Genomic DNA, 16153 nt, shown 5'->3' with positions numbered 1-16153 from the left:
GAAAAAGAACAGAAAGAGCAGAGATTTGTCCTTTCAAAGAACTTGCGGATAAACCTTTATCTAAACCATCCTGAAGAAACTGTAAAATTCTCGGAATTCTAAAAGAATGCCAAGAAAAATGATGAGAAAGACACCAAGAAATATAAGTCTTCCAGACTCTATAATATATCTCTCTGGATACAGATTTACGAGCCTGTAACATAGTATTAATCACAGAGTCAGAGAAACCTCTTTGACCAAGAATCAAGCGTTCAATCTCCATACCTTTAAATTTAAGGATTTGAGATCCTGATGGAAAAAAGGACCTTGCGACAGAAGGTCTGGCCTTAGTGGAAGAGTCCACGGATGGCAAGAAGCCATCCGGACAAGATCCGCATACCAAAACCTGTGAGGCCATGCCGGAGCTACCAGCAGAACAAACGAGCATTCCTTCAGAATCTTGGAGATTACTCTTGGAAGAAGAACTAGAGGCGGAAAGATATAGGCAGGATGATACTTCCAAGGAAGTGATAATGCATCCACTGCTTCCGCCTGAGGATCCCGGGATCTGGACAGATACCTGGGAAGTTTCTTGTTTAGATGAGACGCCATCAGATCTATTTCTGGAAGCTCCCACATTTGAACAATCTGAAGAAATACCTCTGGGTGAAGAGACCATTCGCCCGGATGCAACGTTTGGCGACTGAGATAATCCGCTTCCCAATTGTCTATACCTGGGATATGAACCGCAGAGATTAGACAGGAGCTGGATTCCGCCCAAACCAGAATTCGAGATACTTCTTTCATAGCCAGAGGACTGTGAGTCCCTCCTTGATGATTGATGTATGCCACAGTTGTGACATTGTCTGTCTGAAAACAAATGAACGATTCTCTCTTCAGAAGAGGCCAAGACTGAAGAGCTCTGAATATTGCACAGAGTTCCAAAATATTGATCGGTAATCTCACCTCCTGAGATTCCCAAACTCCTTGTGCCGTCAGAGATCCCCACACAGCTCCCCAACCTGTAAGACTTGCATCTGTTGAAATTACAGTCCAGGTCGGAAGAACAAAAGAAGCCCCCTGAATTAAACGATGGTGATCTGTCCACCACGTTAGAGAGTGTCGTACAATCGGTTTTAAAGATATTAATTGAGATATCTTTGTGTAATCCCTGCACCATTGATTCAGCATACAGAGCTGAAGAGGTCGCATGTGAAAACGAGCAAAGGGGATCGCGTCCGATGCAGCAGTCATAAGACCTAGAATTTCCATGCATAAGGCTACCGAAGGGAATGATTGTGACTGAAGGTTTCGACAAGCTGAAATCAATTTTAGACGTCTCTTGTCTGTCAAAGACAGAGTCATGGACACTGAATCTATCTGGAAACCCAGAAAGGTTACCCTTGTCTGAGGAATCAATGAACTTTTTAATGAATTGATCCTCCAACCATGATCTTGAAGAAACAACACAAGTCGATTCGTATGAGAATCTGCTAAATGTAAAGACTGAGCAAGTACCAAGATATCGTCCAAATAAGGAAATACCACAATACCCTGTTCTCTGATTACAGACAGAAGGGCACCGAGAACCTTTGTAAAAATTCTTGGAGCTGTAGCTAGGCCAAACGGCAGAGCCACAAACTGGTAATGCTTGTCCAGAAAAGAGAATCTCAGGAACTGATAATGATCTGGATGAATCGGAATATGCAGATATGCATCCTGTAAATCTATTGTGGACATATAATGCCCTTGCTGAACAAAAGGCAAGATAGTCCTTACAGTTACCATTTTGAACGTTGGTATCCTTACATAACGATTCAATATTTTTAGATCCAGAACTGGTCTGAAGGAATTCTCCTTCTTTGGTACAATGAAGAGATTTGAATAAAACCCCAGCCCCTGTTCCAGAACTGGAACTGGCATAATTACTCCAGCCAACTCTAGATCTGAAACACATTTCAGAAATGCTTGAGCTTTCACTGGATTTACTGGGACACGGGAAAGAAAAAATCTCTTTGCAGGAGGTCTTATCTTGAAACCAATTCTGTACCCTTCTGAAACAATGTTCTGAATCCAAAGATTGTGAACAGAATTGATCCAAATTTCTTTGAAAAAACGTAACCTGCCCCCTACCAGCTGAGCTGGAATGAGGGCCGCACCTTCATGTGGACTTAGAAGCTGGCTTTGCTTTTCTAGAAGGCTTGGATTTATTCCAGACTGGAGATGGTTTCCAAACTGAAACTGCTCCTGAGGATGAAGGATCAGGCTTTTGTTCTTTGTTGAAACGAAAGGAACGAAAACGATTATTAGCCCTGTTTTTACCCTTAGATTTTTTATCCTGTGGTAAAAAAGTTCCTTTCCCACCAGTAACAGTTGAGATAATAGAATCCAACTGAGAACCAAATAATTTGTTACCCTGGAAAGAAATGGAAAGTAGAGTCGATTTAGAAGACATATCAGCATTCCAAGTTTTAAGCCATAAAGCTCTTCTAGCTAAAATAGCTAGAGACATAAACCTGACATCAACTCTGATAATATCAAAAATGGCATCACAGATAAAATTATTAGCATGTTGAAGAAGAATAATAATATTATGAGAATCATGATCTGTTACTTGTTGCGCTAAAGTTTCCAACCAAAAAGTTGAAGCTGCAGCAACATCAGCCAATGATATAGCGGGTCTAAGAAGATTACCTGAACACAGATAAGCTTTTCTTAGAAAGGATTCAATTTTCCTATCTAAAGGATCCTTAAACGAAGTACCATCTGACGTAGGAATAGTAGTACGTTTAGCAAGGGTAGAAATAGCCCCATCAACTTTAGGGATTTTGTCCCAAAATTCTAATCTATCAGACGGCACAGGATATAATTGCTTAAAACGTTTAGAAGGAGTAAATGAATTACCCAAATTATTCCATTCTCTGGAAATTACTTCAGAAATAGCACCAGGAACAGGAAAAACTTATGGAATAACCACAGGAGATTTAAAGACCTTATCTAAACGTTTAGATTTAGTATCAAGAGGACCAGAATCCTCAATTTCTAAAGCAATTAGTACTTCTTTAAGTAAAGAACGAATAAATTCCATTTTAAATAAATATGAAGATTTATCAGCATCAATCTCTGAGACAGAATCCTCTGAACCAGAAGAGTCATTAGAATCAGAATGATGATGTTCATTTAAAAATTCATCTGTATAAAGAGAAGTTTTAAAAGATTTTTTATGTTTACTAGAAGGAGGAATAACAGACATAGCCTTCTTGATGGATTCAGAAACAAAATCTCTTATGTTATCAGGAACATTCTGAACATTAGATGTTGATGGAACTGCAACAGGTAATGGTACATTACTAAAGGAAATATTATCTGCATTAACAAGTTTGTCATGACAATTAATACAAACAACAGCTGGAGGAATAGCTACCAAAAGTTTACAGCAGATACACTTAGTTTTGGTAGTTCCAGCACCAGACAGCGATTTTCCTGAAGTATCTTCTGACTCAGATGCAACGTGAGACATCTTGCAATATGTAAGAGAAAAAACAACATATAAAGCAAAATTGATCAAATTCCTTAAATGACAGTTTCAGGAATGGGAAAAAATGCCAAGGAACAAGCTTCTAGCAACCAGAAGCAAAGAAAAATGAAACTTAAATAATGTGGAGACAAAAGCGACGCCCATATTTTTTTAGCGCCAAATAAGACGCTTACATTATTTGGCGCCTAAATGCTTTTGGCGCCAAAAATGACGCCACGTCCGGAATGCCAACATTTTTGGCGCAAAAGAACGTAAAAAATGACGCAACTTCCGGCGACACGTATGACGCCGGAAACAGAAAATAATTTTTGCGCCAAAAAAGTCCGCGCCAAGAATGACGCAATAAAATTAAGCATTTTCAGCCCCCGCGAGCCTAACAGCCCACAGGGAAAAAGTCAAATTTTTAAGGTAAGAAAAATAATTGATTCAAGTGCATTATCCCAAATATGAAACTGACTGTCTGAAAATAAGGAATGTTGAACATCCTGAGTCAAGGCAAATAAATGTTTGAATACATATATTTAGAACTTTATTAAAAAAGTGCCCAACCATAGCTTAGAGTGTCACAGAAAATAAGATTTACTTACCCCAGGACACTCATCTACACGTTTGTAGAAAGCCAAACCAGTACTGAAACGAAAATCAGCAGAGGTAATGGTATAAATATAAGAGTATATCGTCGATCTGAAAAGGGAGGTAAGAGATGAATCTCTACGACCGATAACAGAGAACCTATGAAATAGACCCCGTAGAAGGAGATCACTGCATTCAAAATAGGCAATACTCTCCTCACATCCCTCTGACATTCACTGCACGCTGAGAGGAAAACCGGGCTCCAACCTGCTGCGGAGCACATATCAACGTAGAATCTAGCACAAACTTACTTCACCACCTCCATAGGAGGCAAAGTTTGTAAAACTGAATTGTGGGTGTGGTGAGGGGTGTATTTATAGGCATTTTAAGGTTTGGGAAACTTTGCCCCTCCTGGTAGGAATGTATATCCCATACGTCACTAGCTCATGGACTCTTGCTAATTACATGAAAGAAATGAAAATTATGAAGTCCCAAAGACTTCTGGGAAGCATTTACCTACACGGAGTGGTATGAAGCTGCATGCTTACCAGTGAAGTATTCTATCATAAAAAAATGAAGTCTTTAGTATATAGGGAAATGCATAAATACACATTCATAAAAACAATTCCACAGCGAATTCTATACAGTTAGTTCAGAATCAAACTGAGTTACCTGCAATGGATCGGAAGTAATGATGCTCTCTTCTGAAGGAACAGGTGAAGATTGCCCTATTGATGCTATCTTTTCTGCAGCTGATAAAGGCTTTAGAGGTTCCTTGGTTGGCTCTAGCATACCCTGTATGTAAAACACAGTATAAGCAAAAACAGAAACACTCTAGGGCAAGACAGATTAACTATCACATTTAAGTCACAATGTTGCTGGGAAGCCATATATTTCAGTATATTCTAGCAGGTATGTTAACATATAAATGTCATATTAATTTAATTAAAACCTAATTCCTGTTTCATCCTCCAATCCTTTAATAAAAAAGGCAAAAAAGACAAGCACATGTGTATTAAAACTAAAAATAAACTTTCTAGATCAACTCCATATCCAATGCTTTACTGGTACATTTAGAGTTCAATTGACATGGTCAAATAAATACATTGCTGGCAACAATTGGCCACCTGCAACAATTTCCCAGTGTGAAAAGAGTTTATGGTTTAACCGTGCCATGTCTGTAAATTAAGAATCACCAGATATGCCGTATTTCTGAATGAAAGTTTTCTACCTAAATTGTGCACTATTTTGGTATAAGTTACACTGTTCTATTACTATAGGACAGTTTATGTTAGTATTAATGTACATTTAATAATATTTAGCATACCTTAATACAAAGAGTAACATTTAATGTACATCTATACTCTTTAAATACATAATGCATTATACTTAATAGACATTTTTATTTTCTTGGAAAATTGAAACAGTGCTCACCAGACCAGCTGCATACATCGGCACAATTACTGGTTGCTTTTTGTTGCCTGTAAATAGCTAAAAAAAAAAAAAAGAAAAAGAAAGAAATTGAATAAAACAAAACAAATGAATATGCATTCTTACTTAGCTAATGAGCAAAATCACTTTAAATATAAAAAAACTACCCAGATTAAACTTCCCATTTTCTTGAATATTGTCCTGAAGTTTTCATTCATGTATATTACATATAAATCACCAAACTTTCTATATCTTGATCTATATCCCAACTAATACTCACCAATGAGCCAAATATCCGCTAGGGATAATATTGAGAACTAAACACTTCCTGCTAAAGCTGCCTACTGACCTCCTCATTCTAAGGGCTAGATTAATCATGCCCTTTTCTCCACTTTGACTGCAGGTTTGCACAAGCGAACCTGCATTTACGATTTATCAAGCAGCAGTCAACAGACTTCCCTACCCTGTTCTCCAACTCTTAGGTGGAGAATCTTAATCTCTCAAGTCTCTTCCGATCGGGGAGATTAACGGCTCCTGTCCGTGCGTGATTGGCTGTGTACAGGCAGGGGCCTGGGTTGTGCGCGAGTGCAAAGGAGCGATTATGTGCAATGTTAAATGTGGGTAGCAAAATGCTGCCCACCAGAAGATAAATTGGGCGGACCTGTCCACGATGGATTGATAAATTGAGCTCTAAGTGGGTATCAATAAAAAAATGCAAAATCAAGTAATGGGACTAAGATCGAGAAATTATTTTCTTTATTTAAATAATTTTGTTTTTACTTTAATTTCTTATTATCTTGGCTCACCAGTGAGACAAATACAAAGCAATACAAAATATTGTGTGATGGAAAAAAAAAAAAAAAAAAGGACGCAAGATTAATAAAACTGCAAACACTGTAAATATTTATTGCTAAATATTTCTTCCAAACTTTGTGGATACTGACTTGTCAGACATCCAACTTATAATGAAAATAAATGTATTATCTATCTTCCAGACTGCTGTTTCCATTGCAATTAAGTCTGAAACAATTTTGGGTAACAATTCTCAAACGGTTTGTGACACCATTGTGTACAAAGTACGGTTCTCCCACTAAAAGCGCTTGAAGTTATGAAACAATTTTTGCACAGCAACAGTTACCAAGAATATGGTGTAGTAGGAGTAAAAAAAAAATACTAAGGAACTTCACGTAATGGTTTAAGGGGTGCATCCAGGATAACATCAACTATCATAAATAGAACACATTAAGATGTAATTGATCTTTTTGATGGGCATATGAGCAAGTTGGTTATGTGTCGAGAGTGAGGGCGCTAAAAACAGCTAAAGGAATCTGAACAAAAAAAATATTTTAGACGGATATTTTTTTTAGTACAGAAAAGTGTAAAGTGCTTTCCTACAATAGGTTCAGGGAAAAATATAAAGTGCAAATTGATGATTATAATAAATTTGGTGTTTATATATAAAAGAAAATAATAATTACAAAGAATTTCCTAAAAGTTACAGTGTATAGTGTAATAATCAGATTTTTAATCTGAATATATTTGGTAGTGCTAAAGTAGTGGTAACTAAAATATTAGGTGATGGTGTATAATGGTTCTTATAAATATATGGGTATTGTGTGAATGTTCACATAAAAACAAACTAATAACAATATTAAAACTATTTTTTGTGTAATCGATCCTTTGGTTAAATATATTTATAAAGATGAGAGTAAGACTGGAACGTTAGATGAAAATATTGATACAATTTATTAAAATCTTCTAAAAGAGCTTAAAACAAAGTATATAGGAGTCAAAAGGAAAAATCATAAGCTACACATGAGCTACGGGACGTCTCCCCAGAATTATTAAAATCAACAATTACTAAAAGATATACAGATATTATTGCCAGAAGCTTGTATCAGTTATGTATTATTAATTACACACAGTTCAATGTTTTTAATATTCCATATCTGTAGGGCTCAGTGTTAGTCACTTCATAGAGGTTTTTAGCAACAAGAGGTTAAGCCGTATTGTTTAAAATCCTCTGATTGTTCAGGACAAGAGTCTCTATAGTACGGGTTTTACAGGACACCCTGGGTAAGAGTTACCTTGTTTTCCTAACAGTGGCGGTTACACTCGTAGCTTGCTTGTTCCGATAGTGAGTCGGCAACGCTGCATGTGTCTTGGCGTCTGACGTCATACTCCTTGGTCAAAGGTCAGATCCGGAAATTTACTGTGTTAGACAGTTCCTTATTTGCCAAATAGTACATCAAAAAGTTCCTGCACTTAGTGCCATGCACGCAGGTGCAGTATAACTTGAGCAGCCAAGTTATAAGGCAATAGTATTGTGATTGTGATTATTAAACATCTTAATGTTAAGATGTTTAATAATATGAACACCAATATTTGGGGTCTAAAGTTCACCTCCAATTGGAGCAAAAGCTCAATAACATTCTTAGATCTAGAAATAATGGTCATAGACGAAAAACTAGAGACCAGAACCCACTTTAAAAAAACTGATTCTAACAACTACATACATTCGAGCAGTTGTCACCTAGAAACTTGGAAAAAAAAGCATTCCCATAGGTCAATACCTACGCATAAAAAAAATTGTTCAAGATCTATTGATTTTGAGCAACAGTCAGAAATGCTAGAAGAAAGGTTTCACTCTAAAGGCTATAAAACTGATATCACCAATAAAGCCATGGAAAGAGCTAAAAATACTAATAGAGATACCCTGCTAACATATAAAGAAAAACAAAAAAGACAGTAATGAGAAAATAAAAACACTATTCATCACTGACTATAATGCAGACCACAATATCTTAAAAAGAATTGTCAAGAAACACTGGCACCTTACTAAAGAAGATGACATTTTAGGAGACAAAATTTCCGAGAACCCAAACTTCATATTTAGAAAAGCAGCAAATTTAAAAACCATTTTGGCCCCAAGCGAACTTAGGCCCCCTACAAAAAGTAATTTAAAACAAAAAGACTTGATGGGAAAAAATATTGCAGGTTTTTTCCCTTGTTATTCATGCAAGGCTTGCAGTCACAGTAAAAAGCTAAGCAATTTAAAGATAAATGACTCAGAAAAACCATTCACCATAAAATACATTATAAGGTGCACAACTAAAAATGTGATATATGTCCTAAAATGCTCCTGTAATCTTTTTTATTTGGTGAAACAAAAAGAATGGTAAAAGATAGAATTAGAGAACACCTAAATAATATTAGAAAAGGTACTGATGACACCCATCTCTATAAACATTTCAAGACTGCCCACAAAGGTAACACTAAACATTTGCTATATTGGGGAATTAAAAAAGTACATAAACATTGGAGAGGAGGTAATATAGAAAAAAAGTTGTTAATAAAAGAAGCAGAACTAATCTAAAGATATAACACACGGTTTCCAAAAGGGTTAAATTCTGAACTAGACCTTTCCCCTTTTCATTTTGAATAACATTTGGAATAACAACTTATACAGTAATTTATTTATTATTTATATATATATTTAATAACCCCAATTTATTTTTTTACTAAATGTTCCCCTAGCTTATTGAGTTTATGGCTTCTAATTTAAGAAACTTAACAATGGGTTATTAACCTTCTATACCCCTTATCCATTTAATAGTATATTCATTTTATATGTTAGAAACAACGTTTACTCTATGCTTTGCTTTTTAGTTCACTTTTTAAAAAAACAATTTTTGATAAATTATGCAAGATAAACAAAAAACCTTTTTAAATGTTCTTTTAGACTGTTTTTAATGTATGTAAGGACAAATACACTGGCTCTTGGAATGTTAATGACAACCTTCCACCTTAAAGAATAAGAATGAGAACACAGGAAACAACATGGACACCGGTATGAGTAATCTAGAATCCACCTTTATTCAAAATGAAAACTAACCAATCGGGGTCTGAAATTACACTTAAGTGTCAAAAATTACAAGTCACAAGCGTCTTGATAAAGCTCTGTATAGAGCGAAACGCGTCGAGCTGTGTGACTTATCTGCAAACTTCAAAGTGAAGAACTACCATCTTTGCCAATCTGAGATTAAGATTGTGGCTGTATAACCCGGGTTATATTTTTAACTTTTATCTCCACGTATCACAATACTATTGCCTTATAACTTGGCTGCTCAAGTTATACCGCAACTGCGTGCATGGCACTAAGTGCAGGAACTTTTTGATGTACTATTTGGCAAATAAGGAACTGTCTAACACGGTAAATTTTCGGATCTGACCTTTGACCAAGGAGTGTGACGTCAGACGCCAAGAGACACATGCGGCGTTGCTGACTCACTATTGGAACAAGCAAGCTACGAGTGTAACCGCCACTGTTAGGAAAACAAGGTAACTCTTAACCAAGGTGTCCTGTAAAACCCGTACTATAGAGACTCTTGTCCTGAACAATCAGAGGATTTTAAACAATACGGCTTAACCTCTTGTTGCTAAAAACCTCTATGAAGTGACTAACACTGAGCCCTACAGATACGGAATATTAAAAAATTGAACTGTGTGTAATTAATAATACATAACTCTGATACAAGCTTCTGGCAATAATATCGGTATATCTTTTAGTAATTTTTGATTTTAATAATTCTGGGGAGATGTCCCGTAGCTCATGTGTAGCTTATGATTTTTCCTTTTGACTCATATATACTTTGTTTTAAGCTCTTTTAGAAGATTTTAATAAATTGTATCAATATTTTCATCTAACGTTCCAGTCTTACTCTCATCTTTATAAATATATTTAACCAAAGGATCGGTTACACAAAAAATAGTTTTAATATTGTTATTAGTTTAAGTTTTTATGTGAACATTCACACAATACCCATATATTTATAAGAACCATTATACACTATCACCTAATATTTTAGTTACCACTACTTTAGCACTACCAAATATATTCAGATTAAAAATCTGATTATTACACTATACACTGTAACTTTTAGGAAATTCTTTGTAATTATTATTTTCTTTTATATATAAACACCAAATTTTTTATAATCATCAATTTGCACTTTGCACTTCATATTTTTCCCTGAACCTATTGTAGGAAAGCACTTTACACTTTTTTGTACTAAACAAAATATCCGTCTAAAATATTAATTTTTTGTTCAGATTCCTTTAGCTGTTTTTAGCGCCCTCACTCTCCACACATAACCAATTATAGCATTTGAAAAGATAGAAGGATCTTTTCCCTTAGTGAGGTGTTTGGAATCCTTGTACTTCCAGCGCTCTACTCACTCATACTCATACTACATATGAGCAAGTGCTTTGATAAAATTACATAACTAAAGGTTCTTGTATCCATTTAATTCCTTTAATGGCTGAGATAAAGGCTCCTGCTTCTATTTAATTCCTATAATAGCTGATATAACAGGCTCCTGCATCCATTTAATTTCTATAAATGTCTGAGATAACAAATGCGTGAACTTTCAAAGTGTTACAACTTATTCATTGATAAACATTGTACAGAAATTCAATAAGATCACATAGTGCTTTGCTTAAAAATGGATGTAAACTAATAATAAACCTGCAAGGGTCGACATTCATATATTAAAAATATTTAAATAGCTCACATTTCTAGTGATAAGTACAAAAACCAACCATATAAAGTAACGGACAGGGAAAAAATACAAATGCACCCAAGCAAGCTAAATTTATATAGCTTTGTACCCTTTTTTTCAAATGAATTGCCTCATGCCACAGAAGTATTTAATGTATGGGTATGACTATATACACTAAATAAAGCACTTTCATCACATACACACGATTAAATGAAAGAGGGGATTCCCCTCTTTTAAATGAGGGTTCTCATGCCCCTCCACTAGGTGTCTTCTAGGGGCTTGCAAGCACTAAAATCCTCAAGTTATCATCAACATCCGAAAAGAGACCCTATTTTGAAAGATGTCAACCTATTTCTTCAACATTGAAGTAGGCATCGAGCAATCACCAACATGAATAAACAGTAATTCCAAAACAGACTTTTTAGTTTACCATAGCTCTAGTTGTAGCTATGCCTAAAACCAGCTACCAAAACTTATTGTAATTACACAGTGATTTCCCAATTGAAGACAGTCTACTGACTTCCTTTATCCATACAAATAAAGTAAATATGAAAAAGGTGCTACTTACAAACTGTGGTTGATAACTGTGCTCATGAACTTGAAATACCTAGACATTTATAGCACTTAAACAGAGATGTCCATCAGTGGACACACTCAAAGCTGTCACTTTAGACATCTCACCTATGTAGAAGCAAAAGGTCAGTATGTTAGACTCAAGAAGAAACACTCGGGTGAAGATGCCTTAAGGGTACAGGTTTTACCTCCTAACTGAGCAGATTAAGGATAGAGGGACAAATATATAATCCCCATCCAAACTAAGAACCTAACACTTATGAGGCAGCTAAAACATCAATATGTCTTTCCATGACTGAGTCAACCTAAAACTATACAACTCCAGCATAATGAGTCACACACACAAGCCTGTCTCCTTTAACTCTAGCCAACTTCCCAACACATGGAGGCATCAGAGCAACACATTAGAAGCCTTAAGGGCCGTAATAAAAATGTATGGCTATTGAACACATCTATAATAATATTTTTCCTAAAAATATCCAGTGACACATTGTCAGGATTACAGGATTACCTCTGTACACTGTTCTTACTTCTAGAGGTAGTTTTTGAGTTGGGGGTCTGTCAAAAGCATACATTCATTTTGTATTAATTTTCCTGGGGCCAATCAAACTATGGCAAGCTTTGTTTGTTCTGCTTTTTCCTGGGGTGCTGAGCCACAGCTTTCAAAAACTAGTGCAGAGGGCCATAGGCAGCCAGTTAGCCATCCCTGATGTACACGATAAATCAAAAGCTGGAGAACCACAAGCAAAATCCCTGCCCATTTCCCGAACTACACCAAACGGATATGATATCCCAAACTTTGAGGAGGGCAGCCTTGTTATGGATGCAAGGGTAAATGGACCACAGCAGTAGAGAACATACTGTATTGAGTGGTATTACACATATCTCTTTATCTGTGAGAAAAAAAAACAACTCTTCTGGTAGAGCAGGTCAATACTGAGACAGTGCTTCCTCCAACATAAAACCAAAAGGTAGAGGTAGGAAGAGTATGGGCCCCAATGATTTCTGAAAAGATTCTACAAGGCACAAGACATACAGCCCCAGTAATGCCTGAAATGCCTACAAATGGAGAAATATCACTTTGCAGGTTAATGTACAAGCAATTCATACATTGCATGTAAGAGAAATGTAAATTAAATTTAATTCAGAACTTAGTTTGACAACCACATCACAGCAATATGTATGTTTTTAGTCCTAGAAGGTAACTTATTTAATGAACATTTGAATTTCAATGACCTGAAGGTACAGATTCAGTATACGTACAATGTTCCTTGTGTCAATTCCAAGCGAGCACAGGAGCTTTTTGTTGCTGTGAGAACCGCCCCACTGGTACTTCAGTCCAAAGGCTTCATGAATATCTTGAATATCTGTCCAAATGTTCGGGACTTCCCTTTGTGTTTTAAGAAAATTAAAGGGTTATTAATAAGCAGCAAGCTCTGCTCATTTTGTTCACTGAATATGTACTGCACTAATTAGATGAGTTCACATAAAAATTCAAATCACATACATTATTAGGACAAATAGCCTGAAATATAACTGGTGATTGATATAAGAGAGATAAAGAGGATTTATAGGCATAATTATTGTAGCAATCTGAAATGCAATTAACTAGTACAATCTTAAATGTCAACTCCACATGAGCATCATTTAAAAAAGTTGAACAGCCAAAACACCTTTTACTTAACTGGAATAGATGACAGGATGTTAAGCTTGAGATTACTTCCCACAACGGAGAGCGTTGGGCTTTTTGACTGATCATGTGCCAAATTAAAAACCTGGCTAACACTGAATAAAATGTTCTTAGTACAACTTGTCAATACTTTTGAAAAGCTTAAAAAATAAAAAAAAAACTATTTAAAAAGAGTTTCAACCATGGATTATTAAAGGGACAGTAAAGTTAAAACTAAACATTCATGAATCAGATAGAGCATGCAATTTTAAACAACTCCAATTTACTTATTTTATCACATTTTCTTTGCTCTCTTTGTATCCTTTGTTGAAGAGGAAAACCAGATGGACTGATAGGAGCTTATGAGCCTGCCCGTGTGTGTTTGAATTCTACAGCAGCAGTGTTTGCAACAATGTTTAAAGTGATGTTCTACATTATTGCAAACACGGTGCCAGGTGGCTAAAGACATGTGCACGCTCCTGAACTTACCTAGGATTACTCTTTATAAAGGATACCAAGAGAACTAAGCAAAATGGATTACAGAAGTAAATTGGAAAAGTTGGTTCCATTCCATTTAAGTTTAGTTTACTTATAGTTGATTAAAATTCCAATACATTTAGGTTAATTTTCAGTTTACTGTACCTTTAATATTACATTATATTCTGACTAAAATATCCTCTTTCATATGGTGGTGAGAGTCCACGAGTCTTTAAATGCGTGTACTAATCAGTTTGTTTTCTTCTTAAATGAAAAGAGTCCACAGCTGCATTCATTACTTTTGGGAAATAAGAACCTGGCCACCAGGAGGAGGCAAAGACACCCCAGCCAAAGGCTTAAATACTCCTCCCACTTCCCTCATCCCCCAGTCGTTCTTTGCCTTTCGTCCCAGGAGGTTGGCAGAGAAGTGTCAGAAGTTTTTATTTTATTTTTTCTATATTAATGTTTCTTATGGAGGGTGCTACTATTCGACAAGAAACAGGAGTTTTAAGTAGTCCTTTCAGTCTCTCGTGTGAGGGCTTGGGCGAAAGTGAGACTCCGGAGATGCAGTGGGAGCTTCCCCTGCGACACCATCCTGACTCGTAATCACAGCTCCCTTTCAGCACTTGGCATTGTCGAACTTCACTTTGCTACCTGCTGTCCTCTATCAAGTCCATGGCGGAGGCGATGCTACTATTCGTCACACGCCATGTTCCTGTTCCACGGCGTGGATTACGGTAAGATCGTTTAATTTACCTTCTCTGATTGCACTGTAACGCATTTGTTAGATAAAAATTGGGGTTTCAATGGGACTCCTTTAGTATATTGGAATCAAGGGTTAATATCTCCTGAGGGGGATTATTGAACAGAGGTTTTTTTTTAATCATGTTTTTATTATGTGATTTAACCTGCTTATGTGTAGTGTTTTTTTCTGGCTTGGAACATATAAGCTTTCAAAGTGACGCGGCCCTACGGTTGGGCGCCTTTTGTTTTTTGGACTGTACGGTTCACCTGGTGACCGGGCGTTTTACGTCTGTGTCTCCCATTTCCGCATTCCTGTCTGTGTGGCGTCTGAGTAATAGTCTGCAGCGGACTGGTTATCAGGAGGTGGTGAATGCCCTAGTCATTGGGGGTGTCTGGTGCCGTTTTTATTCTGGTTTTATAGTCCACTTTAAGTACCCAACTATGGAGGATACTGATGTTGAATCGGGTCAACTTTCTGGGTCAGACTCCTCGCCCTGTGATTATTGTGAATCGGACCCTTGGACACAGGTTCCTCAGTTATGTTCCTCAAACTGTTCTAGAGCTCCTTGTTCCTCGAGCTAGGGGATTCAAGAGACTGCTGAGCCTTCTGCCCTCAGGGGGCACGGTCCTCTGGGAGGCAAGTTCCCTACTGCTCCCTTCTAATACTACACATGCGGGTAACCCAAGTTATGTCTTTCCCTCCTCAGATGGGAGTCTGTTTCCCCCGGAGGTGGTGGTGTGTTTTTGTTTTTACATCCTTTTGATGCTGGCTCGACTGCAGAGTCCGGATGTTTGTTCGCGATTGTGTTCGTGCCCGATTAGCCCGGCTCTTTCGGCCCTTGGAGGACATATGCAGCTCCCTGAGGGAGTAACCTTTCCAGAGTGCTGTGTTTTTCGTTACAGGTGGGCTCGCCTTAGTGTTTTCCTTAGAGACACGTTTTCGGGTTACTGAGGAACCCTACCCTTATGGGTTATGGGACTCGGTAGCTTTTTCTTCGAATGACACAGCCTTGTTAGACATGGGAGGGGGGTGGTATAATCTCCTCTACGTCTTGTTATCAAGTTCCTTCCCAATTTTTGTAAAACAGGTTTCCGTTAGGCAGGTCCTGCGGGCCTTCTGTTCATTATTTTAGGCGTTAACCTTCGGGTTGCCGGTAGTTTTAATTTTGTCCGGTAGGATGATTTTTGGTTTACCTTCTAATAGTTCCTGTGGGAACTTTTTTTTCTGGGATCGATGCTAATGGTTTGGCTTCTATTGAAGTTGTTAGGAACACGTTAGTTCACACAACTTTTTCAGACACGTGGCGACTATCGGCCTAGCTGGTCTGGTAGGGGCGCCGATTTCTCACAATAATGTTTGTGTTATTTTGCTTCTAGTGAAGCATTTACCAGGACTCTCGGGTCCGAGTGGTTCTTGGGAGTGTTTCGGTTTTTTTATAACTATCTCTCGGGGGACCGGTCAGTGAAGATGCTGCGTCTCTCTCTGTTGTTCCCGCTTTTTGGGGAGTTGGAGTATTCTTTCCACGTGGTGCGAAGGATAGAGGCTGTATCGCCTTTTGGAGGCTCGGGAATTTGTCCTTTTAAGACTTGTTCCGTTGGGGATCTCTG

The 16153-nt window shown here is 37.2% G+C and overlaps 1 protein-coding gene across 3 annotated transcripts in view; it reads right to left on the bottom strand.

The window, feature by feature from the left end:
* The window catches only part of AFTPH (aftiphilin), a 272901-nt gene that overhangs the window by 95460 nt on the left and 161288 nt on the right, over positions 1–16153 (bottom strand). For all 3 annotated transcript variants that reach the window (XM_053712089.1, XM_053712087.1, XM_053712088.1), the window contains exons 4-6: positions 12919–13045; positions 5525–5581; positions 4763–4885 (exon numbers count right to left, since the gene is read on the bottom strand). In XM_053712089.1, coding sequence (XP_053568064.1) covers positions 4763–4885; positions 5525–5581; positions 12919–13045 — 307 coding nt within the window. The remainder of the gene's footprint in view (positions 1–4762; positions 4886–5524; positions 5582–12918; positions 13046–16153) is intronic.

The sequence above is a fragment of the Bombina bombina genome, chromosome 4, assembly GCF_027579735.1.
Source record: "Bombina bombina isolate aBomBom1 chromosome 4, aBomBom1.pri, whole genome shotgun sequence".
Classification (NCBI taxonomy): Eukaryota; Metazoa; Chordata; class Amphibia; order Anura; family Bombinatoridae; genus Bombina; species Bombina bombina.
Note: the sequence above shows the minus strand (reverse complement) of the source record. Positions and strands in the feature narration are given on the sequence as shown.